General features: G+C 41.4%; 4 protein-coding genes across 6 annotated transcripts in view; 3 read left to right on the forward strand and 1 right to left on the reverse strand.

Moving 5' to 3' along the window:
- Window positions 1-5,357: 5,357 nt before the first annotated feature.
- LOC120449592 (mitochondrial uncoupling protein Bmcp) lies at window positions 5,358-7,817 on the forward strand. 2 transcript variants are annotated; one of them, XM_039632156.1, is made up of 6 exons: window positions 5,358-5,431; window positions 5,503-5,645; window positions 5,766-5,913; window positions 6,439-6,852; window positions 6,916-6,976; window positions 7,038-7,817. In XM_039632156.1, exons 2-6 carry the CDS (start codon window positions 5,579-5,581, stop codon window positions 7,257-7,259), a joined length of 912 nt encoding a protein of 303 aa, XP_039488090.1. In that variant the 5' UTR covers window positions 5,358-5,431; window positions 5,503-5,578; the 3' UTR covers window positions 7,260-7,817. The 2 variants fall into 2 exon arrangements, with proteins under 2 accessions (XP_039488090.1, XP_039488089.1); XM_039632155.2 differs by having other exon boundaries at window positions 5,386-5,645.
- A 235-nt stretch (window positions 7,818-8,052) lies between these two features.
- LOC120449660 lies at window positions 8,053-11,754 on the forward strand. The gene is made up of 10 exons (XM_039632257.2): window positions 8,053-8,157; window positions 8,220-8,667; window positions 8,727-8,835; window positions 8,997-9,120; window positions 9,178-9,392; window positions 9,521-10,070; window positions 10,132-10,495; window positions 10,551-10,957; window positions 11,035-11,405; window positions 11,464-11,754. Exons 1-10 carry the CDS (start codon window positions 8,116-8,118, stop codon window positions 11,687-11,689), a joined length of 2,856 nt encoding a protein of 951 aa, XP_039488191.1. The 5' UTR covers window positions 8,053-8,115; the 3' UTR covers window positions 11,690-11,754.
- A 58-nt stretch (window positions 11,755-11,812) lies between these two features.
- On the forward strand, window positions 11,813-13,303 carry LOC120449661 (vacuole membrane protein 1). The gene has a single exon (XM_039632258.2). The coding sequence runs from the start codon at window positions 11,857-11,859 to the stop codon at window positions 13,138-13,140; it is 1,284 nt and encodes a 427-aa protein (XP_039488192.1). The 5' UTR covers window positions 11,813-11,856; the 3' UTR covers window positions 13,141-13,303.
- Window positions 13,304-13,343: 40 nt separating this feature from the next.
- The window catches only part of LOC120449300, a 34,251-nt gene continuing 25,026 nt past the window's right edge, over window positions 13,344-22,568 (reverse strand). For both annotated transcript variants that reach the window (XM_039631692.1, XM_039631691.1), the window contains exons 4-8: window positions 17,468-17,612; window positions 17,280-17,402; window positions 17,006-17,164; window positions 16,520-16,945; window positions 13,344-16,454 (exon numbers count right to left, since the gene is read on the reverse strand). In XM_039631692.1, coding sequence (XP_039487626.1) covers window positions 16,728-16,945; window positions 17,006-17,164; window positions 17,280-17,402; window positions 17,468-17,612 — 645 coding nt within the window. In that variant the 3' untranslated portion in view covers window positions 13,344-16,454; window positions 16,520-16,727. The remainder of the gene's footprint in view (window positions 16,455-16,519; window positions 16,946-17,005; window positions 17,165-17,279; window positions 17,403-17,467; window positions 17,613-22,568) is intronic.

Below are 22,568 nucleotides of genomic sequence, written 5' to 3' on the forward strand. Positions count from 1 at the left end.
AAATAAAACATAAATGACATTGAAGATGGGTAAGATAAAGCGGAATGCTGTTTTGAAGCTTTGCTATATGTAATGTACAAAACATGACCTATAACAAATCTGTATATATTTGCATAAAAAGTAGATATTCACCCAATTTTGTTAAAATATACTACGATAATTTACCCAAACTGTTTGCAATCAAAAAGTTATAAACATTCAGGTGTCAACAGCATTTTACCTGAGTTCCGAATGTTTGATACGAATGCCTCGTGTATGTAATTTCAGCTTGCTAAAATTGCTGCACTTAAATAAAAGCCCTAATGTATTGGAAATATTTCTGCCCAGTAGGTTGATGAACCTGGCGTGGCTTGGAAGCTTAAATTGCTGCTGCCGTTCTCATTATCCCATTTGGCTGACGCCAACTTGTCGCGTCCGCCACTTTTTTGCGAACAGAAGGCGTAACTCTTAATGAAAACTAGTCGCTTCCCGACTTTTTAGTGCTTTTATTACAAGTTGGAGACCTGCGCACAGTGTATGCTAAAAGTTAACACACTAAAAGTTTAAACACTAAAAGTTTACACACTAAAAGTTTACACACTAAAAGTTTACATACTTGTTACAACTGCAATTCTCATGTGTCAACACTGCGTATGAGCAATATATCCCAACGTAAACATAATGGCACGGAAATCATCGGTTTTTTAACTATTTATAATAAAATGATCTAGATAACTATATTTTTATGTAATCTTTATCAACAAAAAGCTATTTACATTTTTAAACAATGCGCAAACAGTGCGTATGATTAATGCTCAGCTAAGATACAAGTGCTTACTAATATCTAATATCCCATGCATTGCAGCTATTAATGCCTATATTTTTTATAGTTCCCAGAAAAACTGGTCAACTTCTCGATCAACCCAATTGTTTCGCGCGTTGTTTTGAAGCCAGCCAACATTTTTGATTAAGACCCCGTTGTTTGTGTTTGCTGCTGGGGAGCTTGGGATCTTGGGGATCTGGGCTTGTACACTCAAACACTCGAACACTCGGATAGTCGAACACTCGTACCCGTTTAACCCGTTTCCATTTCCACCGGCAAGCCTTGATACGTATGTCGCACTTGCCGAGGATCGCCATTATCTTGGGCCAGCGTGACGTCAATTTGTGTTTTGTTTCGTGTATCGTATTTTTGTATTTTTGTATTTTGTTGTGTTGTGTTTTGTTTTGTTTTGTTGTTTGTTTGCCGGAGCTTTTCCAGCTTGGCCGCAACCAAAGAGCGAATCATCCAGCGGCGCACGCTGGAATTTATTAATTATGACCGAACTCGAACTGGCTGTAGTATTCCGAGGTATTTGCAGATTTCTGGACGCAGGGCTCTGGGCTCAGGGCAGAGAACGATAAGGTCGTTCCCCAACTATGAACTATGCTAAAAATTCCATTCCATTCCAGCCGATTTGCGGTTGATTTATTGTTTATTCGTTTTGATTTTATTGCCAACTTGTTGGCCTACGTGCCATCGCCAACTTCACGGGCTCCATGTCCATGCGTCCATCGATCTCCAGAGGGGAAAAAATTAATATACACATGTACATATAATGTTTCAGGCCATTCTGGCTGCTAGTTGGTTGGTGACTCGGCGGGGCCAGAGACAAATCGATAAATATTTATGTGCCTTAGTTTTGTTGTTTTGACGCCGCGCATAATTAGTAATTAATATTGTCTTTTTCCACCTTCAGCCCAGCGGCGCACACGGTAGCGAGCAGGTAATTTCTGCCTTCAGCCAATAAACGATCAATTTATATAAAAATTAATTGTTGATTAATTGCCGCTCGGGCGTGATGCATTATGCATGAGTCCATCGTTAACATTCACTTCGCCGGAACATGGCACAGGTTTTGGCCCATAACTCGATGGCCTAGGGACAAGGGGTCTTACCACCGCTTTATTGGCCAAGTCACTCCACTTTCGTCCTTGCCATCGCAATGAAAAGGTGATAAATAGTTTGGCTTTGTACTTTCTATTAAATAACCCTGTATTACCTCTCGTATTTAATAGAATGTACAACTTATATTTCCTTGGTTTCTTCATTCTAAAGAAATTCATTATCTTTATTACATTGAAATATTACTAAGAATATGTGTTCTATAGATATCGAACAAAAGTGTTTCACATGCTTACTTTCAGTTCTCATAACAAAACGAATATAAATTTCATAATTTTTGGGATTCCCGATTGTTCTACATAATGTTACGGAGTTTCAGATTCAAGCCTTCTTTTCATAGTTAGACTGGAAATGAATTTATGATGCGAGTTTTGGGCCACCATAAAATCTGTCAGATTCCCAAAATTTACTGTGGCGACTTGGAGACGCGACAGACGTGGTCGCATCTGGAATTCCTGCATAATCGGCGTAGATTCGACATAGGAAAATAGACCGGTCCATCCGGCTATATCTCTATAACCACGACGACAGTAGCGACGGCAATGTGTAATAAAATCTTCACGCCGATCGGCTGAGTAAAAAAAAAAAGCATATCCCTCTATATAGTAAAGATCGCAACATACCCAAAAATCGATTAGCACATGGAGCGGACGTGGAGCTCAAATAACTTGATGGATTGTTGGCAATTTCTTTGGCGCCAGACTCGGATTCGAATTAGCTTCTGCTCGTATGCGGATTTCGATGCTGATGCTTGGGGTTTTTACTCTCGAACGGTAAACAAAGCCATCGTGTTAAATATGCAAATTTGAGTCGAATTAATTTATCGAGTCTGGGATTAAAGAAATTTCTTTCCCTTTTACGCCGCTCGCCCATCGTTTTGGGGAATACCTGATAGAGCCATTAGCTGATTGATCTGCGATTTGGCAAATGGAATGCCAAATTGGGGCTGTCGAACTAGAAACGCCTCAAAAATTGGGCATCAATCTAAATGAAAGTGCTCAACTAGATTGAAATGCCTCCATATTCTAGAGAGCTACAGGTTTTACATAACATGTAGTATTTAAATAATAATGAATTTAAAAAACCCATTAAAATTCATTAGATATGTTCCGGACTATTCAAAGCTTTTGCTTTTTTTTCTCTGTTAATATAACCAGAACGGAATCCAATTTAATTTGGCATCTAGACTGGAAGCGACTTAGTCATTAACTTTGCATTGGGATTGAATTTAAATCGAATTTTATCGTCTTAAGACCATTTTTTAGAGCAGGCATGTCTCATGATGATTAAGATTTTGCTAATTTCTTTGTTTGCATTGTACTGCTACAAAATAAGCTTCAAAAAAGTCATAAGGAAGACTTTCCGTCTAATTTAGTTATGCCATGACTAAGTTAATTAGATCCACCGCGGTCGAGCAAGAATTTCGACATTCTTAGTAATTAACATTGAGTTGGATCTTCTTTTACAAAAAACTGTTCATTAATATTTTCGAAATGACAAATTCTCTTGGTAGTGCCGATCACATCCCGAAATATGCGATTATACGAAAATCAAATCAAATAAGGAATGGATAATTTTGGGGAATTTCCGCATGCCAATCATGTGACTAACAAGGCACATCGATCGGTCCAAAGGCCGTCAACTTTTATGCCCAAATAGGTGAGCATATCGTGAAATATTGAATATCTGAGGCAATTTCGCGACTGGCACGCGCTCTTTTGTTCGTTGAAATTTTAATCAATTATTCAGTAATATTTGAAGGAATTCAACGGAAAAAGATAAATTAAAATACGGAAAATTTATACAGCATATGCATGAGCAATACTTGTGGTTATAGTTACAAGCATGCTTTAAGTTCCTTTTTAATTTATGTGTTTCTATGCCCGATTGTAAAGTGCTTAGTTTCAAGATGAAACAGTCTGGCTTTAGCCATATTATTCGTTAGTAATCATAATATTAGTAGATACTTTCAAATACTTCAAAGTGGATTCCCTTTAAATATTTTCCCAAATTGACCATTAAGAATTGATTGATCGCATTTAACAAACGACGTTAATCTATTTTATTATCAAGCCATTAAGCACACTCTCATAAGTTGCCAAGCAAGTTTAGAGTATTTTGTAATTTCAAATGTTCCGATACGCATTTTTGTTTCAATTAATCCGATCAGGCACTCTAGAGTGCCTGAATAAAACTGCTAATTTTATTTGCCCACATTCGAAACGCTCAATTTACGCGACGCCTCCCCCGCATTTTGAATTTAACGCTCCGCTGGCGAAAATCACTTAGCGGAGAAACCGGCAGAAAAGTTGAGAAAAAAATGTAGTAAGCTGGAAACGATTAAATTACATTTATGCCAGCGACTAACAATGGGATTGGGATGAAGAGATTAAATTCACCAAATTCTTTGTTGGCTTTGTTCGGCTCCAATTTCGGGTTTAACCCACTGGATCTTCCGATCTGGTCGGCGACTTTCACGATCCGGGTTCGCGGCGGCAAGTGACGTGAATTAAACATAGAAAATTCGTAGTAAGCACTGACAGCGGATTTTCGTTTCGTTTGCCAAAAACAACTCATAATTATGCGTATTCGCCAGCGAAACAAACCAAACAAATGCCGAGAGATGGGCAAAGGGGTAAAAAACAAAAAACAAATGCGAAATGCCATCTAAGGTCGTCGACGGAGAACCTGAACCACTGGATCTCCAGATGGACCACGGGGCCAGGGCTATGGGTATGGTCGCTAGGAATTCCCAGATCGCCGTTGCTAATACAACTTGTTACCGGTGGCGAATGAAATATTCATTTAAAACTCGTCGCACGACGGAGTTTCTTGGTCCACTTTTCATTTGGCTTGTGAGTCGTGAACGATTTGTTTTGATGCTATCGCACCGTTACGATTTATATTTGTCGTTGGCTAATCTCTAATCGGTATTTTATTATTATTAATTTTCAATTAAAATATGCTGACTGGGCAATAAACTACAGAAGCGTATTATATATGTATTAATCTTTGGTTGATTGAATTAAATAAATCAGCATATTATTAGTGGTTTTTATTGTCATTAAATATATACAATTATACCATTTTTTATTTATTTAATAGTTATACTAAATGTTAATTACACAATAGAATACAAGTCTCAAATATAATTAGATGCTACAAATGTACTTTGAAATTTTTATATTCAAATATGCCGATTTCTAGCCAAGTTTACTACCAAGGATTGAATCCTCGCTCGATGATTTCCAACGCTAAAAACATAATTAAATTATACATTTAAAAATCATTTTCTAAGTTATTTTTCCCTAGGTGAAAACTTGTAATATTTATCTGAAATGTTTTCCGTTCTGTTCAAATTTGGCGGGAAATCCATTTCCCGCTGTAAAGTGTGACCAAAAGGAATTGTGCTATTTTTAGATATTCCGGGAGAGAAAAGTTGCGACCACACTGATTTAAAGCCTCGCAGTTGTTTTTATTGTTTTTGTTTCTGTCTCTAAAGTTAAGGTAACTAAAAGTATTTAAGCGATGGAATCCCAATAAAACCGCTTGCTTATCTAATTCGTTGCGCAACCAAGCGGCGAGAGTGAGGCGGTTCCGTGGGGCAAGCGCAATTCGTTTCGATTCCGGACATCAACAGGTGCGGCGCCGGAAATGGGTGAAGTGAAGGATTGGCGGCCTTTCGTTTACGGCGGAGTCGCCTCTATTACGGCGGAATTTGGTAAACAACAACTTGCAGGGTATATAGCAGGCCACGCCCCCCTACTTGGGCGTCGGCTATATGCACTTGCAGCTGCTATCGCCACGATCGAATCTTTGTAAACAAATCTATGCATTGCAGGCACCTTTCCTATCGACACAACGAAGACGCGCCTCCAAATCCAAGGTCAGAAAATCGACCAAACGTTCTCCCAGCTGCGATATCGCGGCATGACCGATGCCTTTGTGAAAATCACCCGCGAGGAGGGGCTGCGGGCCCTGTATTCCGGGTAAGAAACGGTGGGGGTTCTACGGCATGTTGACATGTTCTCAAAACATGGTACCATCATGCCATTCTTATCGCGCCAAACGTGACAGTCACGTGTTCGTCCGCTGGGGAGCATAATGAGTGTACGAACAGTGGAACCTGTTTATGGTGAATTAATGGGCTATTTCAAAAGTGGAAAGGGATCACATAGTATATTAATAATAGATCTGCTATGATAGTCTCAGTATAATTTTGAAATTTCTCTTATTTATAACTAAGCTCAACAAAAATTGCATACGGGCATAATGGTTCAAGTTATTGAAACTGGACTGTAGGAGACATATATTGATAATGATTACTCACGGCCGGCCAAAAATAAATTGTTTGTTGGGGCGGCATGTTTAATCAGTCGGTAAACTTTGCCCGGCAGCCAAACCATTAGGCTACGTACTTGGTATTGATCCCAAGTCACAGTTCAATTCAATAGATTATATAGACCTGAATCGATTTTTACTACTGGTTTTATTTCTGTTTGATAACTTTGCAGTATTTGGCCAGCAGTTCTAAGGCAGGCGACCTATGGCACCATCAAGTTTGGAACCTACTACACCCTCAAGAAGCTGGCCAACGAACGCGGTTTGCTGACGAACGATGACGGCAGCGAGCGGGTGTGGAGCAATATTCTGTGCGCGGCGGCTGCAGGAGCGATCTCTTCGGCTATTGCTAATCCCACGGACGTGCTGAAGGTGCGGATGCAGGTGCATGGGAAGGGACAGCACAAGGGCCTACTGGGCTGTTTCGGGGAGCTCTACAAATACGAGGGCGTTCGCGGACTCTGGCGCGGAGTGGGTCCGACGGCTCAGCGCGCCGTGGTTATCGCCTCTGTTGAGCTGCCCGTCTACGACTTTTGCAAGCTGCAGTTAATGAATGCTTTTGGAGATCACGTGGCCAATCATTTCATGTAAGTGACGTAAAGCACTGGCGAGCATAGTGCGCTTAACTAGCTAATTTTTCTAAATTGCAGCTCGAGCTTTATTGCCAGTTTAGGCAGTGCCATTGCCTCAACGCCTATTGATGTAATCCGGGTATGAAAGCACCTTAGTCTTATCACCCGTTAAGTTTGTCCTAACCTATTCCTTCTTACAGACGCGCCTGATGAACCAGCGTCACGTTAGCATAACTATAAATGGAGTGGTCACGGCAGCAGCCACACCAAAGCTGTACAGCGGCAGTCTTGACTGCGCTGTACAGACTATCAGGAACGAAGGACTCCCCGCCCTGTACAAAGGTTTCATTCCCACCTGGGTGAGGATGGGTCCGTGGAATATTATATTTTTTATAACCTACGAACAACTTAAGAAGTACTAGTGCGAGAGATAGTAACGTCCAAGGAATTCAAGTACAAGACGTATTTTAGCATTCAAACCAAAAAGATCAGATCTGCTGCCACACTTGGCTTAACTTTAAGATCACAGCTGAAACGTAGGGGTCACTGAAGTGCCTGTCTCACAGTCTATTTGATAACCCCTAGAACCTCCAGTGTCATTTTGCTTTGGGCAAGAGCTAAACAGATTGGTCGCATTTAAAATGTTGGCGTATTCAAGTATTTGCATTTTTATTTACCAAAACATATAGGTTGTTGCTCTAGCGTTAAAGCTGCAAAGTTGATTTGATTTGAAGAACACTGTATTTACTTTAATTTAGGCTTCTACTTTAGTTACATACTTAGTGAACATGAAATATTTATAATGTAAATTTTGTATTATTAGTGCATTTTGCTTGTTCGAAACATAGACATTTTCGATCATTTTACATGTGCATCTTCGCTGTAAATATATGCATTTAGTAGCATATGCCCTGTGCTACTGAATACAGAATGTACATTTATGAATATTTACTCAATAAACTGTTTGTTGGAAATCTCAACTTCGGATTTTATTCAATTGGCGCACAACTGGCATCTCGAAATAATGTAATGCTTTTCTAAATTGGTATGCCAAACAGGAAAATGGATTCAAATCCATAATATAATAAGTTCATCATTTTTAATAAAAAATTTAATTCATGGTGTTCAAATATTTTTTTAATGTTTTTGGGCGCCAAAAATTAATCGATATTCGTTGATCAAGCTTATCGGTTCTTTTGAATACCATGTTCAACACTGGCACTTACCAATACAACAAGTTTTTAAAAGTTGGCGTGTCTTTATGTAAATGGAATTAAAATGGAGTTTGTGAGTGCCATTTCGACAGTTGGTAATACGAAAGTAAGTTTGCAGCATTATGTTATACTGTTGAATGCTTTTCCGATGACTAACGTGGAATTCAGACGGTGGCCAACGAATTCGCGATTGCCTTTCTGCAGGCCGTGACCTCTGACCCGGATAACTGGATTGCGAAGGTGTCACACCAGTTTGTGGGCCAGTGCTTCCGTGTCCTGGGTCTTAACTTCAACGTGAGCGTCCAGGCTTTCAGCCAGACGCAAGATCATCCGTATCGCGATGCCAATCCCAACTATATCTTCGATCCGGTGCCACTGGTGATGACCGAACTGGACAAGTTCCTGAATCGCCTGCCCCGTTTGTTGGCCGAAGTCGGCGAACTGGTGGCCAAAGATTCCCAGGGCACCAAGTTCGATGAGCTCACCCAGCCGCTACCATGTTACCTGAATCTGATTTTGAAGTGGATCAAGGTGGTGCAAGCGATGTGCAGGAACATGCAGCTCAGCAACAGCACCTCCGGGGATAGATTCCTCTGCGAACCGCTGGCCAGAATGTGTACGTTATGTAGTCATATATATAGAGGTAATGTCTCACCAATTGAATACCTTTTTCAGCTTTCAGCATTCTTCGCGGACTGGCCAAACTACTGCCCAAATATGAAAATATTTCGGGCCTCAAGGGCATTTGCTTGGCACTCGCCGTGGACGTTCGCTATGGCATATTGTAAGTATAATACGATTTATTGCATTTTAATAAAGAATATACAATTAATACTTTTTAACTTCATGCATAATATTGACTCCTTAAAAGTATACAAATTTATCTGTATTTACTAAATATTAATACGTTTCTGTTTCGATGTTTTTTGATTGATGACCGAGTAGCTACCAGGAAACCTGCGATGTGGTCGTCCCGCCTATGCTGGACATATTCCGGAAGCACTACAAAACTTTCTGCGGTACCGAGAAATCCGCATTGGATTTCGTATACTGCATCCTGACGGTTGTGGTAAGACCTAATCAATTTTAATTATCAGTAAATTTATACACTATTTCATTCTAAAAGATGTCCGAGGACAACTGCTATATTAAGGCATACGAGTTTCTAGAGGCCATGATTAGGCAGTTTGCCGAGAGCTCTGAACACAGTCATTATTTGCGTGGTTTTACCAATGAACTGATTACTGTGAAATATATTGTGCTGCAGCTTCAAACTCTCAAGGACTGCAATTCCAGACCCTTGCTCTTGGCCACACTAAAGTATTTGATGACTCTTCAAAGGTATACGATTATATACTAAATAAGTAAATTGGTAAAGTTGAGCTTGGTAAATACCTAATTAAAAATCCATGTTATCATAAAATAGATTAATTCTCGATCTGTAACCATTACTTTCATCTTCATTATAGAAATATAGCCAGCACAGAGTGCTTCACAAAACGATTCCACGAGGAGCTCCTTCATGTTGTCCTGCGAATGTCAGTTTCGTCGGTAACTGTTGCTTCTATGGCAGCCAAGGTATACATTACGCTTTCTCAGCGCCAGCACCAGGAACGGGAAATAGCACAGCACATTCTGGAGACCTACGTAAAGATCCCTGAAAACCCCAGAAAGAATACCACCTATGAGCAGTTTCGCAATGAACTGACGCGGTATCTAAAGGCTCTCATTCAGCATTTTCCCGCGCTGCAGGAGTTCGACTTCTACGCACTTGTGCTCACAGCTCGGAACGTTCGTGCTGAATTGTGCCTTATTGCTGCGCAATCCGCAAGCATAATCTTTGAAATGCATATGGCAGAGTATTCCTCATTACCAGTGGCTCGTGACCAGATCAATGAATTTCTGCGCTGTTGGCCTCGTATTCTGAAGGCCGCATCAAACCAAAATGGCACTCGACCGCTGATCTACGGAATTTATGGTTTGATCGATTTTGACGCAGTAGCTGAGTGTAATGCTGATGTAAGCTTTAACAGAGTTCTTAAAGCTATCAATTTGTTACTAATTTAATTTTATATTGCAGTTGCTTTTAAACTTGGAGAGCAGCTGTCTGGATAATTTCCTAAACGATGACACCATTGACGAGACTGAATTTCATAGGCTCTACGTGAATGTATCGCGCTCTGTGGATGCAACAGGGAACATTCAGATACATACTACCACGTCGAGGGCTTTGCGTGATGAGCAAGCATCATTGCAGCTCCAGCTGAACAACACCGATCCCGAGAGCCCAGAAATGCAGGAGCTCTTGAAGGAATATGCCAACAGCTACATGCGCGTCCATGCCGTCCTAATGGTTAACAAGTTACATGTTCGCTATGTGACGGACATTTACGAAACACTCGCCAAATTTGTGCTAGAAATGCCCACACTAAATGAAAATATAAGTAAGTTATGTCGGGTTTTAGGAATGAACAATTGAGTAATGGTTTTGCATTTCAGCTCTTTATGGGGCCGAAAGTTTGGCTACCATGCTGGTTCTCTTGCACGGAGATCTCAAGGATTCGAATGGCGAGATGATCGAAAAGATATCTGCATTGGTAAAACAGCTGCAAGACTTTTGCGTTTCCGAACTGAGTAAGGAAAACATAGACTTAAAGCGAGCCAAGTTTTTCGTTTGCTCTATGCTCATATTGCACATCAATCAGTTACCATATTCAGTCCTTGACTCTGCTGCATATAACGAGATCCTGGAAGTAATAACCTCACCACCACGTGAATCACAGCCTGAATTGCTTTACAATACTTATGTTGCCGATATGCACCATATATTCCGCCTGCTCATGAAGACGGAGAAATTCGACATTCCCACCAATCGAATTTGGAAGCTACTAGTGCAATACAAAATGGTAAGCTCTCATTTTTAATGTTGTACGGTTTTTAAGGGACTAATTTAACTTTTATAATATCGTTCATTTAATCCTAGTCTTCAATAAAATATCTGGACTCCGAGATTGAAGAGCTTATAAATGTTTTAATAGAGTATCGGATTGAAAGCTATCTCCATTGTATGTCGGTAATACAGTTTCATATTTACAAAGATTCCAACGGGAACAAGAAGGGTTCCATGGCCCTAACTGCCCATCTTCAACTGATTGATAAGAATTCCAGTACTCTGGACTCCTGGCTGCTGCGTTTTTTTATCTTTAAAGATTCGCTTAATCTCTTGATCAAGAACATGCGCATTAGGAGATTGAAGGTTACCAGTTCAAGTCAACGCAATCGCCTTCTGCCATTGAAGTATATCTTAAATATGGTGGTCAATTTGCGCCTGGATGATTCGCACTTTTTAACCATGTGAGTTTTGAATATTCACTTTGTAAACTTTTATTTACCAGTTATTTATTTAATGCAGTGCTAAATTACTGCACGTTTTGAAGGACGAGACAATTGGATCGCAAGAGAATTTGGAAATCGAGAACTTTATCACTCAGATCAGTACATATAAGTATCAGGCCGAGGATGAGCACTTGGAGGCTACAAAGAATGAGTATTTCGAGGGCAGGCTAAAACCTTTGCCACCTGGTCCATTGAATTTTTGGCAACATAAAACTCTTTACACAACAGATCAGACTAATTAAGAAATCCATATATTATGCTTCTAGACAAAAGCTCAGCATACTTTAGATATGGTATATTGAATGAAGAGGCACAAAACCCATTTATTTTCGACACAAAATTTACCTGAATTAAAAATGTTATTTTCATTTTATAAAAGAAACACAAAATCACAGTCGACTTTGCTGCTATGGGGGAATACCCTCATCAAAATCTTCTGAGCCCTAGATTCAAAACACGATATAGCACAGTGCCTAGTGTGGAAATAGAACCAGCAATCATGGAAGCAAACACTTCATTGTCCAGGGAAATAGATACCTTCGATGAAATGGTTCAGGAGCGCCTGGAATGGAAGTCCCTGGTTCTCTGGCGTCGTCCTGTGCAGACTTTGAAGTATGGGAGCCTGGAGGCCGGTCAACTGTTGCTATCCTTCATCGGACGGCTGTGGAATCTGTGGCTGATGGGCGTTCTGCTGCTGTTGGGCATGTTTTGTTTACTGCCGGGACCGCATGCAGATTTTGTGATTTTCTGCCAGCAGAGGTTTGGATTTGCGGTCTACTGGCTGGGGCTTGGCGTGCTGTCCTCTGTGGGCTTTGGCACCGGGCTGCACACCTTTCTGCTCTACCTGGGACCCCACATAGCAGCAGTCACTCTGGCCGCCTACGAGTGTCAGACGCTGGACTTTCCCACTCCGCCGTATCCGGACATAAAGGTCTGCCCACAGGAGCCGTACAAGCGCAATTACCCAGACGTGTGGCAAATTCTAGCAAAGGTGCGTCCGGAGGCGCTGCTCTGGGGCATTGGCACTGCTCTTGGGGAGTTGCCGCCATATTTTGTGGCACGTAGAGCACGGCTCTCCGGCCAGGAGTTGGATGGAGCGGAGGCAGAGATGTTATTGGGTGAAAAGCGAAAGCTAGACATTTTCGATCGTGCCAAGCTGTTCATGGAGCGGGTAATGCGAAGAGTGGGCTTCCTGGGAATACTATTCTGTGCCAGCATTCCCAATCCCCTGTTCGACCTGGCCGGCATAACTTGCGGACACTTTCTGGTGCCCTTTTGGAAGTTCTTTGTGGCCACCCTGATTGGCAAGGCATTGGTCAAAGCCACCATACAGCAGTTGTTCGTTATCGCGTCTCTAACCGAGAATCTAGTCGATAAGTTTGTGGTCGGTCTGGGCAAGGTACCCTATCTGGGACCCCCGATGCAGCAGATGATCAAGGACCTGCTGCGGTCCACGAAGCAGCAGATGCATGGAACAGGCACCTCCGATTCCCTGGCCTATCTGAGCTATCTGGTTCGGGCATTCGAGCTCTGTGCCTTCATCATGGTCACCTGTTTCGTTGTATCATCGCTGAACTGCCTCGCGCAAATTCATTGCAAGCGCCTGCAGGAGAAGAAGCGCAGGATGCAAAACCTGGAGATGATCCTCTATGCCGACACGGAGGCATCCTCATCGGAGGAGTTCACCGTCTAGCAGGCAGATAATATATTTTGTAGCCTTTGATGTTTTCAGTTCTTTAGTATTGCACTAAAGTTAAAGTTAAACTACTACATTTTTGCGGCTTAAATCAATATGTAATATACCATTACTACTTACTTTACTACTAGACATCAGTTAATGAAATGCTTGAATTTAACGTTTTATATTCTTTATTTTAATATAATTAGTTTCTTTTGGATTTGGGTTCTGTTTTCTGCATGGTTCATGTCTGATGTGTCCTGTGGATGATCTGTGTGTGTGTGTGTGAGTGTGTTTGATGCCATCGTAATTATTATCATTGTACAATTACATTTATATTCAACAGCAATTTAACACAAAGCTAAGCATTACTTTACGCGATCCCCTAGGCTCATTCATTCATTCGATTTGGTTTAGTTTGATCTCCCAGTTATTTCCGTCGCTGTTCGGTATGCATTCATTTGTTTTGTATTTTACCAAATAATATTTGAAAAATTGTGAACTTTCTGTGTTTTGAAATGCGTGCGGTAACTGAGTCAGGAAAATAATGCTACGCACACTCCCTAGTGGAGTTGTGATTGGGCATTGGTTCTATGGCAAAATATTGACTAACATTTGCACTACGATTTGCTGTCCGTGGCTCAATCTATACTTAAATATCCTTTCAGCCCATAGTTATCCTTCCCTCCACACGAAAATTACCTAATTTACATCTGCGTGTACATGATTTGATACCGAACTTAAAGATTTCGTTAGTTATCTGAATCACACACATTTGTATGATCGTGTGGGCGAAGCAGGAGACTTTAAAATGACATTTTTGGAATATTCGGTGTACCATACATTTACATATAATAATAATAATTAGAGTTAGACTAATTGCGGCAAAGTCTTTTCAAGATTTAGAGACAGTAGAAGGTAAAAAATGATTCTTAACACATTGTAACACTTACACTGGGAAACGAAAAGCTCTCCCCACCCATTTCCCCATTTTCCATCCGTACAAACTGGCCTATTATCTTTTACAAATCATCGGAATTCTGCTGGGTCTACAAACTACACGGCCCATTGCTCCTGATTCGATCGTTTCCCGTGTGTTTGCCGATTGAATTGTATTTAGGTAAATATTTGTATATTTTAACTACACTCATATACGACATGATCTATAACCGATTTTCACCAGTGGGGAGTAGGCATGCGATTACGAGTACAATTACGATTAGATATTACAATACAATCTTGCCTAAACGTTTTTATTGACGCATAATTTTCAGTATTCAATATTCCTGTATTGCATAAATTAGCTTTTGTGGTTATTCAGTTATTAATTAGTATCATTTATTATCATCGTTTTTAAGTAATTAAGATTAATTTGTTGCCATGCATGAATGCGATTTTAGCCCATACACATAACATATATATCTATTCAATGGGTTTCCTTCGGCTTTTTCCTGTTCTGGTTCTGGTGCCTCTTGGTTTTCATTCACTTCTAAAATTTGACGCCTAATACAATTTGCTTATAATTTTGGTTAAAAATTCAATTTATCATAATACCATTTTCCTATAATTTATGATATAGTATAAGACGCTTGTAGTTTTGTCAAATTAAAGAAGGGCCAAAGAAGGTTGAAATTAATGCCTAGAAGATTACGAGTAGTTCATTTAGTTGTCGGGTGTTCCATTTCGTTACTGCTAAGTACAAAACTAATTTAATTTGACTTAATCGCCATCCTCTCCGATTTATATAAAATTATTTACTTAATTTGATATTCTTTTTTCTGGCTTAGCAAAAGATCATATATGGTTGGTTGTATTTCGGTTATTATCTGGGAAATGAACATTTTTTGGGAGCCACAAAACTGTTAAACTGTTTAATTAACCGGACCTATGGAAGTATTTTGAAAGACGAACTTTAGCAGCGGAAAATTCTTACTTATTGCTTCTTAGTTTTAGTATTATTATTAAGACTTGCATCTGTATTTGTAGTATGTACGATATATTAAAAAAATATTAACGGCGGGAAGTACTACAATCGTTTTGAAGCATTTTAGTTTGGTTTTTTTTTTTCTCAAGTTACATATCATGTTTCCTCACACACATCGTCGTCAATATATAATATGATCGTTATCATTCGATTTTGTAGCAAAATGTTTCAACTCTGTTTATGTATTTTTTACGTTCGTTTAATTTTGTGTAGAATTCCATTTGGTTGATTGTAGAAAATTGTATTTCGGACACTTCTGTAGGTTAAAATGCATGACACCACGACACCGTCTCAATTTGGTTGTATCAAAAGCAAAAGATTTCACTGTATTGTCCTTAATGTCTCAGAATATTTCCGTTTAGCATTGTTTTCCGTTTTCTTCGGTTTTCGGTTTTCGATTTTCGGTTCTTTGATGAGGAATGAGTCTCTCGGTGAAATGTTTGCTTCTATCGGAGATTCGGCATGATCCCCAGATGATCCGATGCTGATCATCGGGCAACAGCAGACTTCCAAGTGGACAATGGTGACAATGGTAGGTGAAATTGTATAGATGACAGTCGCGTTTGAAGTTTCGATTTTGTTTGTTTTATTTTTGGTAAGTATATTGTCGACTACATATGTACATCCCTTGTTTTTGTTGATCTTCTTGTGTCCATTTTGTGATTAGAATTCAGCTTAAGTTTTGTAAAAACGCCCTGGCCAGCAGCTCAGCCAGTTATGTATCTCAAATTTGTAAGATTCGGAAGTTGTATATATTAATGACAGTTATCGGTTATTCTTGTTGAGCTTTAATACTTCTTTCGGTTTCTGTTCACAATTCAATTAAATGCTTACGATTGTTTCGCTCAAAATTTAATTTAATGTTAATGTTAGTTTACCTCTCTGAATCTGCGACTACATCTGATTCGTTATACAATTACTTTGGGGATCTTTATCCTTTATCCGTGCATATTGAACGCAACCCGCTATGCAAACTAAGTGTTTTTAATCGAAGAGCAATAATTCAAATCTAATTGCCATCTAAACATATGTAATTCTCTAAATAAATGCCAACATATGTATGTTACTTGCACAAAATTATGATGATCGGTAATCTTCTGTATTACATTTCGTTATCAAGGATATGGGATTGTGGGATCTTGTGGTAGCCAGCTTCTAGTATTAATCAGCTAAATCAAAATAATATATTTATAATCTATTTACAGGTGCATTGGTTATCCGACAGAACTGGCAGGTTCTGCTCAATGCGTTCGAGATTCTGCTTGGGTACGAGCAGAGATCTCTATATAATACACCCTGCGCGGTGATGTCCACACTAATTGTTGTTAATTATAGTCTTACAGTCCTGCAAAGATAATAAGTTTTATCCATAAAATACCGAGATAAGATATAAACTTAAGTTGCACTCACTTCATTTAATGCTCTGCAAATATCCATAAATTTACTTAATAAAGTACAGATTATTGTGCTCAAGTCAATCGATCGTTCCACAGTGTTGCCTGGTCCTAGACGAACCACTCGTCCTTCTGCGCAGCGCCGACGGCGTTGGCATTGGGATGTCCGGTTCCGGCGATGTTCGTCTGGCTGAGCCCGGCGGAGTTGTGGGAGAGATCTTGACCTAATTGACGGAATTTGCCAAGCACCAAATGGGACGGACTTTGGTGGCCATCTTCAAGTAGTTGTGTGGAGTGCGGTGGTACCCGGATGGTCCCGCAGGGTGATGCCAGTTTCCCGACGTCGGCAGCTGGGTGTGCTCCCTCGTCAGTGTCCCGCCGACACTGATGCCGTGGTAGTGCAGATGTTTCGACGACCCGTTCGTGTCGGCCGTGTGGTGCACTGCAAGAAACATAGTTAGTTTCTGATATCGTTGATGATGAACCAATATTCAGGATCTACCTTGGAGCGCGGTGTTCTGGTTGGCGGCATTCTCGTCCTGGCGGCGGCACACACAAATGGCCACTGCCACGATGAGCGCACTCAGGACGAGCAGGACACCCACGACAATGAGGACGAACCAGGTCATGTCCAGGCCGAAAACCGTGCTGCTCGTCTCACCTGAGAATTGCAAGGAAACAAATGGAGTTATTATATAACTTGTTAGGCATAACCACTTTTTATAACATAATTAGAGCCTTTAAAAACTATAACTTGAGAATAACAGTGTACTTACTCTGGCACAGATTGTGCACGGATTCGTCGGAGTTGTCGCCGCAGTGGTTGATGCCATCGCAGAGGAGATCGGGATGGATGCAGAACTCGCGGGTGGCGCAGGTGAAGTCCTTGCAGGTGTGCTCTGTAAGGAAATGGAAATGGGTAATGTAATGGTAACTCATCCTCCTCCTGCTCTGCTGCACTTACTGGGATCCTTCACCGACGTAATCACCAGCTTGAAGCCGTTCGCATCCGTTCCCCAGCCATCGGTCACGTACTTCAGTGTCACAAAGTTCGTGCGCGTCAGGAGCGCGTTGACGGTGTTCTTTGTGTTCCGACAGGAGATGTCAATCTGCAAGCCAAGGTATCCACAAATTAGTATTTGCTGTCTAATCATCAATTACAGTAACTGGCATTTGCTAAATGTAAAATGGGAGCCATGAGTTACGATCCTATGTAATCAATTTATTGCTTTTCATTTGACATTATTGCTTTACTACCTTAACTTGGGAAGATAACAATTTGCATTTATTAAATATAAGCCGGAAAACTAAAGCACAATTTCTGCCAGTGAACAAGCATTCGGAAGCCATTGGTAAATTGGCATCCAGGCAGCAGGCGCAGGAGCAGGATTCAGAGCAGCAAACCCGCTTAAACTGCGGGCCACGTATTGATGTGCTCTGATTCTGTGGTTAATTTCCCATCAGCATATGTACCTGCACAGAGCACTGCAATCGGAACAATAAGGAGGTTGGAAAAGTGGTTGGAAAAGTGGGCGGAAAGGTGGGCGGAAGGGTGCACTCGAGTGTCATCACATTCCGCTCCCACGACACCTGGCCTTTTGGGCCCGCATGCAAGTGTGCAACAGTCTGCGTGGCATAATGGGAATTAAGACCAATTTACACCTAGGAATTTGCATGCCGAACCACAGAATACTTTTCTTTAGGACTTTATGACATATTTTCGAAATATATATTGATTTTATCCCGAGTGTGTCAGTAATATTTTACCCATAACTTGAGTTTCTAGATTATGACAGCAATTTCGTTCGCTGAAGGATGTTGTCATTCATGCGAGCGAAATATTCACAAACTTTTCGCTTACTGAGGACATTGCATTGCCTCATTGATGAGCCACAAAAGGCATTTAATTTGATTCCGCAATTAAATTGCAGAGCTTGGCAAACTTTTTCCACTGTCGTCTGCTGGTTGGTCACGTTATCGGCATACTCATTCCCAGCCTCAACGGCACCCTGCCACTGCCACTGCCACAGTCGCTGCCGCTGCCGCAAAGTGCAAAATGATGATGATGTCTCCGCCTCCTTTGAGGTCCTCTTCCTCTTCCTCTCCCGCTTCCCCCGCTTCGCTTGGCACGTGTATGCGTCACGTCGCCTGGTTCATCACCAGGACCTCCGCCCACTCCTTCCACTCCCACCACTCCTCCCACTCCTCCCACTCCGCACAGCCCACCTTCCCCCGCCCGCAGCTGTGTAAATTTGTAATGTTGTTGGATTTGGCTCATGAAAGTTCCTCTGGGGGTTCATCATCGTCCTGCCAGCAGCTCCTGCCACGATAGCCTCCCCCGACATTTGTAGGCTTTGCTGTGGCTGCCTTTCTTGACACAGCAACCCGGTCTTGCTCCTCGCTCCTCGTCCTGTGCCGCAACATGTGTGCTGCTGCTGCATCTTCGACGTGCCGCGCTTTGTCGCATATTTTAATTTTGTTGCAGCCCGAAAATGCAAACTTTTGCTTGGCTTTTTGTGAGAGTGTATGTGTGTGGTGGAAAATTTTAATTTTGGATTTTTGCGGCCACCGCCCAACTTGACGCAGTGACAACTTCTTTTGTCAAAAACTATTTACATATTCGTAAAATTGTATTCGTTTCCCGCTTTTTTGGCCTTTGCTGCGGCCAGCATGGAGTGAATTTACATACTTTTGCCATTTTGCCACTGCTACCAAAGTGGCGACAAGTGGTGTAAAGTGGTCCCAACTTCAGTCAAATTCATAAATCCTGGCCGACACACCTCCTCGCCAGCTTCAATCCTGAATCCCCCGGATGGCGGACAACTTACAAAGCTGCTTAGGTGGCAAATACCGCAAGTCGTCTGATTCGCAACTTCTGAATCTTCAAATATGCACAGAGGGACTGCAAAACAAGTCACTCGACAAATATATGTATTCGCTAAGGTGCTTATCGCAGCCATTTAGATGCCAACTGCACAGGTAATGGATCCTTGCAGGCTTATTAAAAATATCATGTTGAGGGAAATGTGCTTAGTCCTTAGTTTCACTTCTTTAAATTAATAGGTACCTTATAGACCTAATCTCAATGTCTGTTGGCTAAACTTAGTCATGATATAATGTTGGCTTGCTGGCTTAAATAAATTATAGTAAATGTATTACATGGCTGTGCATAATTCGATAAATATATTTATTGCAGCCGTATTTGGCCACAAATTAATATCCTTGATGGGCGATAAGAGTGTCTTAATTTGACAGGCGGCACTGCATCCTTCTAATGGCCGAACGAGGCGATTCCGGTGATTCAGTGCCTCATCCATTCTCGTTGTTTTGGCCATGAAGGCGTACGTGCGTGCTGACCTTGTTTGATTTAAGGTTGTGGCCCTGGCCATTCCCAGTCGCTATCCCCATCCCCATCTCCATCCTCGTTTCTGGCCCATTGAGTGATGGCGCCTGTTGAGCTCGCTGGTTGTCCTTGTTGTGGTCCTTTTCCGACGGCGTCGCTGATTTGGCAGAACGATTTTACGATACTTTCGCTTTTATGGCCTTCCATTCGCCTGCTAACTTATTTACGATGGGTTCCCCTTAAGAGCAGAACCTGCTGGAAATCACTGCCCTCCTCCATGGATAATAACTGTCACATGAACACGGCATCTCGAGCACTGAGCCCTCATAATTAAGGTTAATTTTGTTGCCATCGATATTGATGCGGCTTCTTGGAGTGCTGCTCAATAATGTTCGAAGATGGCTCTTATTTTCGAGATGCAAAAACCAGCGGAATTACTTTCTTTACGACCCCGTTTCAGTTGCAATTTCAACTTGCTTCTTAGCTTTAGCTTTTGTTACTGGTTATGGCCTGAGGTTTATTTCAGAAGTTGTACCATATTTTTAATGAGCTTCTTTGGATTTAGATGTTGACCAAGTTACGCTCATTGCGAAGTATTAATCAGAAAGTTATTCAGCAATGCCAATGTTAGAAAGTTATTCAGCAATGCCAGTTTTGTAAACGTAGATAGCGAACTATGCGTATACGTAATATTCTAACGTTACGTATACGCAATGTGGTTTACTTAAAAATTAAGTTCTTCAATGTTTTGGGTAGCGTTTTCCTTTCTAGGAACTATAATTTTTCCAGACTTAAATACTGTTATTTCATTTGCTATGGGGTCCTTTTAAGTATTTAAGATATGAATTTGTGCATTGGAAAATCCCTGAAACAACATATTTTTAACGTCCTAATCTGACCAGCAGAAATGTTGGTTGCACTCAATCTTTTGCCTGGAAGATGACAGCGCTTTGGCAGTGGCCCAGTGTCACTGGCTCCGAAGTCCGGACAAGTAGCCCCAGATCCACGAGAGCCACCAGCGGATGGGAAATTGGGTCGCGCGCCACACAGGCGACAGAAAGCGGCTGAAACATTTTTGTTTTCAGCTTTGGCACATGCACTTTCAAGGTTTTTCTCCGAGAAAAAATCCAGATAGAGAGAGAGAGCGAGAGTGAAAGCGCGGGGTATGTGGTGCTGCCTTGGCTGGCATTTTTCTAATTTTCTAGTTGAACATTTTTTATGCATATTTTTTAGTGCCACTGTCGCAGCTTCCTTTGGCAAATAAAGGATTTGGCTTATGCGCGCTCTATTTGTGGCCACTTTCCTTGGCTCACATAGCACACAAACCACCAGCACTGCATTTTCCCTTGCCACCCACCACCCCCCCGCAGACCGCATTAAATAATGCAGTGAGTGGGCGGCAGGGCGGGGGGTGGGTGTCGGCGAATGAAAAATGGAAATTGTTGCTGATAAAATCACAGAGCTATCAGCAGAAGAAGCAGCGGCGCCACCAGAAGCTGTTGCCGCATTGCAGCCGCAGTGGCAACCAAACCAAGCAGCCCAACCCACCCAACCACCCAACCCACCCACTTTTCCAACATCCTTGCTGGCTGTCATCATTGCAAATGTTGCAGCGACAAAATTATGCCTGCATGTGTGTCCGGGTATGTGGAGCATCCCATGCTGGCTGAGCGGAAGCCCCACAGGGATTGAACCTAAAATGTCAGAGGCATCAACGTGATCTGGATAATGCGGTGGCTGCGGCTGCCACGCCCCCAGATCTCCGCCTGCTCCCTCCCACTGCAAACTACAGTGCATTCGTATAGCCAGCAAGCAACCCATTCCACCCAAGTCGCCTTCGAGTGTCGCAAACTAAGCAATGATTGGCCTTAACTATCGACATGTGATGCCAGCGCATATTTGCATATACGTAAGGATGTGCGGCGACATTGGATTCCTTAAACGTTGCTTAACCGGGGTGTGCAGCTCCAGGGATGTGGCATGTAATCGATAGGGGAATGCATCAATGGGTTCTGCACTCCCTGGCCAATTCCACGCAACTTTAACAAGACATTACCAAAACTGAGATGTAAGTTGGCACGAACTCCGCAAGGAATTGAGAGATGATCTATTCCAACAATGAATACGAATGGATTTTGTTTATGCCAGCATGAATATGATTGAAGCTTTAAACTTTTTATATTTTTTTTATTAAACGAACAAACATGTTATGCTAAAATGCAAACTATTAAAATGAGTTTTTTCTGCACATTTGGGCTACAACTTTTTCAGCGCAGTGCATGTATATTAGGCTATTCATGTTTTTACATACCCACCTACGACAGCAAATGATTCCGTAATGAAAGTGGGTATACCAACATACAAATATATGAATATGCACGCTGATGGCCTGGATGGTATCATTTCCCATCTGGGACAAATTAAATATACATTACCCGCCCCATGTAAACACATCGGTGTTTCCGATGGTTAAACAAACGAATCAAAAATCTATAAATAAATATTTATATTTCTGTGGGCTGATGCTTTTTTTATTGACAGAAAGTGAGATAGATAGAATGGGGGAAAATCTGATTTGCACACTATGCTGCAGGAGAATCAATGACTTTTATTTGATTTCGAAAATGGAGAAGCAACATCACTTAATTCACTTAGCATATATCCGCATTTGCATACATATCGTTCTGCCATGAGTGATTCCAATTTGAATTGCCTGTTTCAC

Source organism: Drosophila santomea, chromosome 3L, assembly GCF_016746245.2.
Source record: "Drosophila santomea strain STO CAGO 1482 chromosome 3L, Prin_Dsan_1.1, whole genome shotgun sequence".
NCBI classification, from domain to species: Eukaryota; Metazoa; Arthropoda; class Insecta; order Diptera; family Drosophilidae; genus Drosophila; species Drosophila santomea.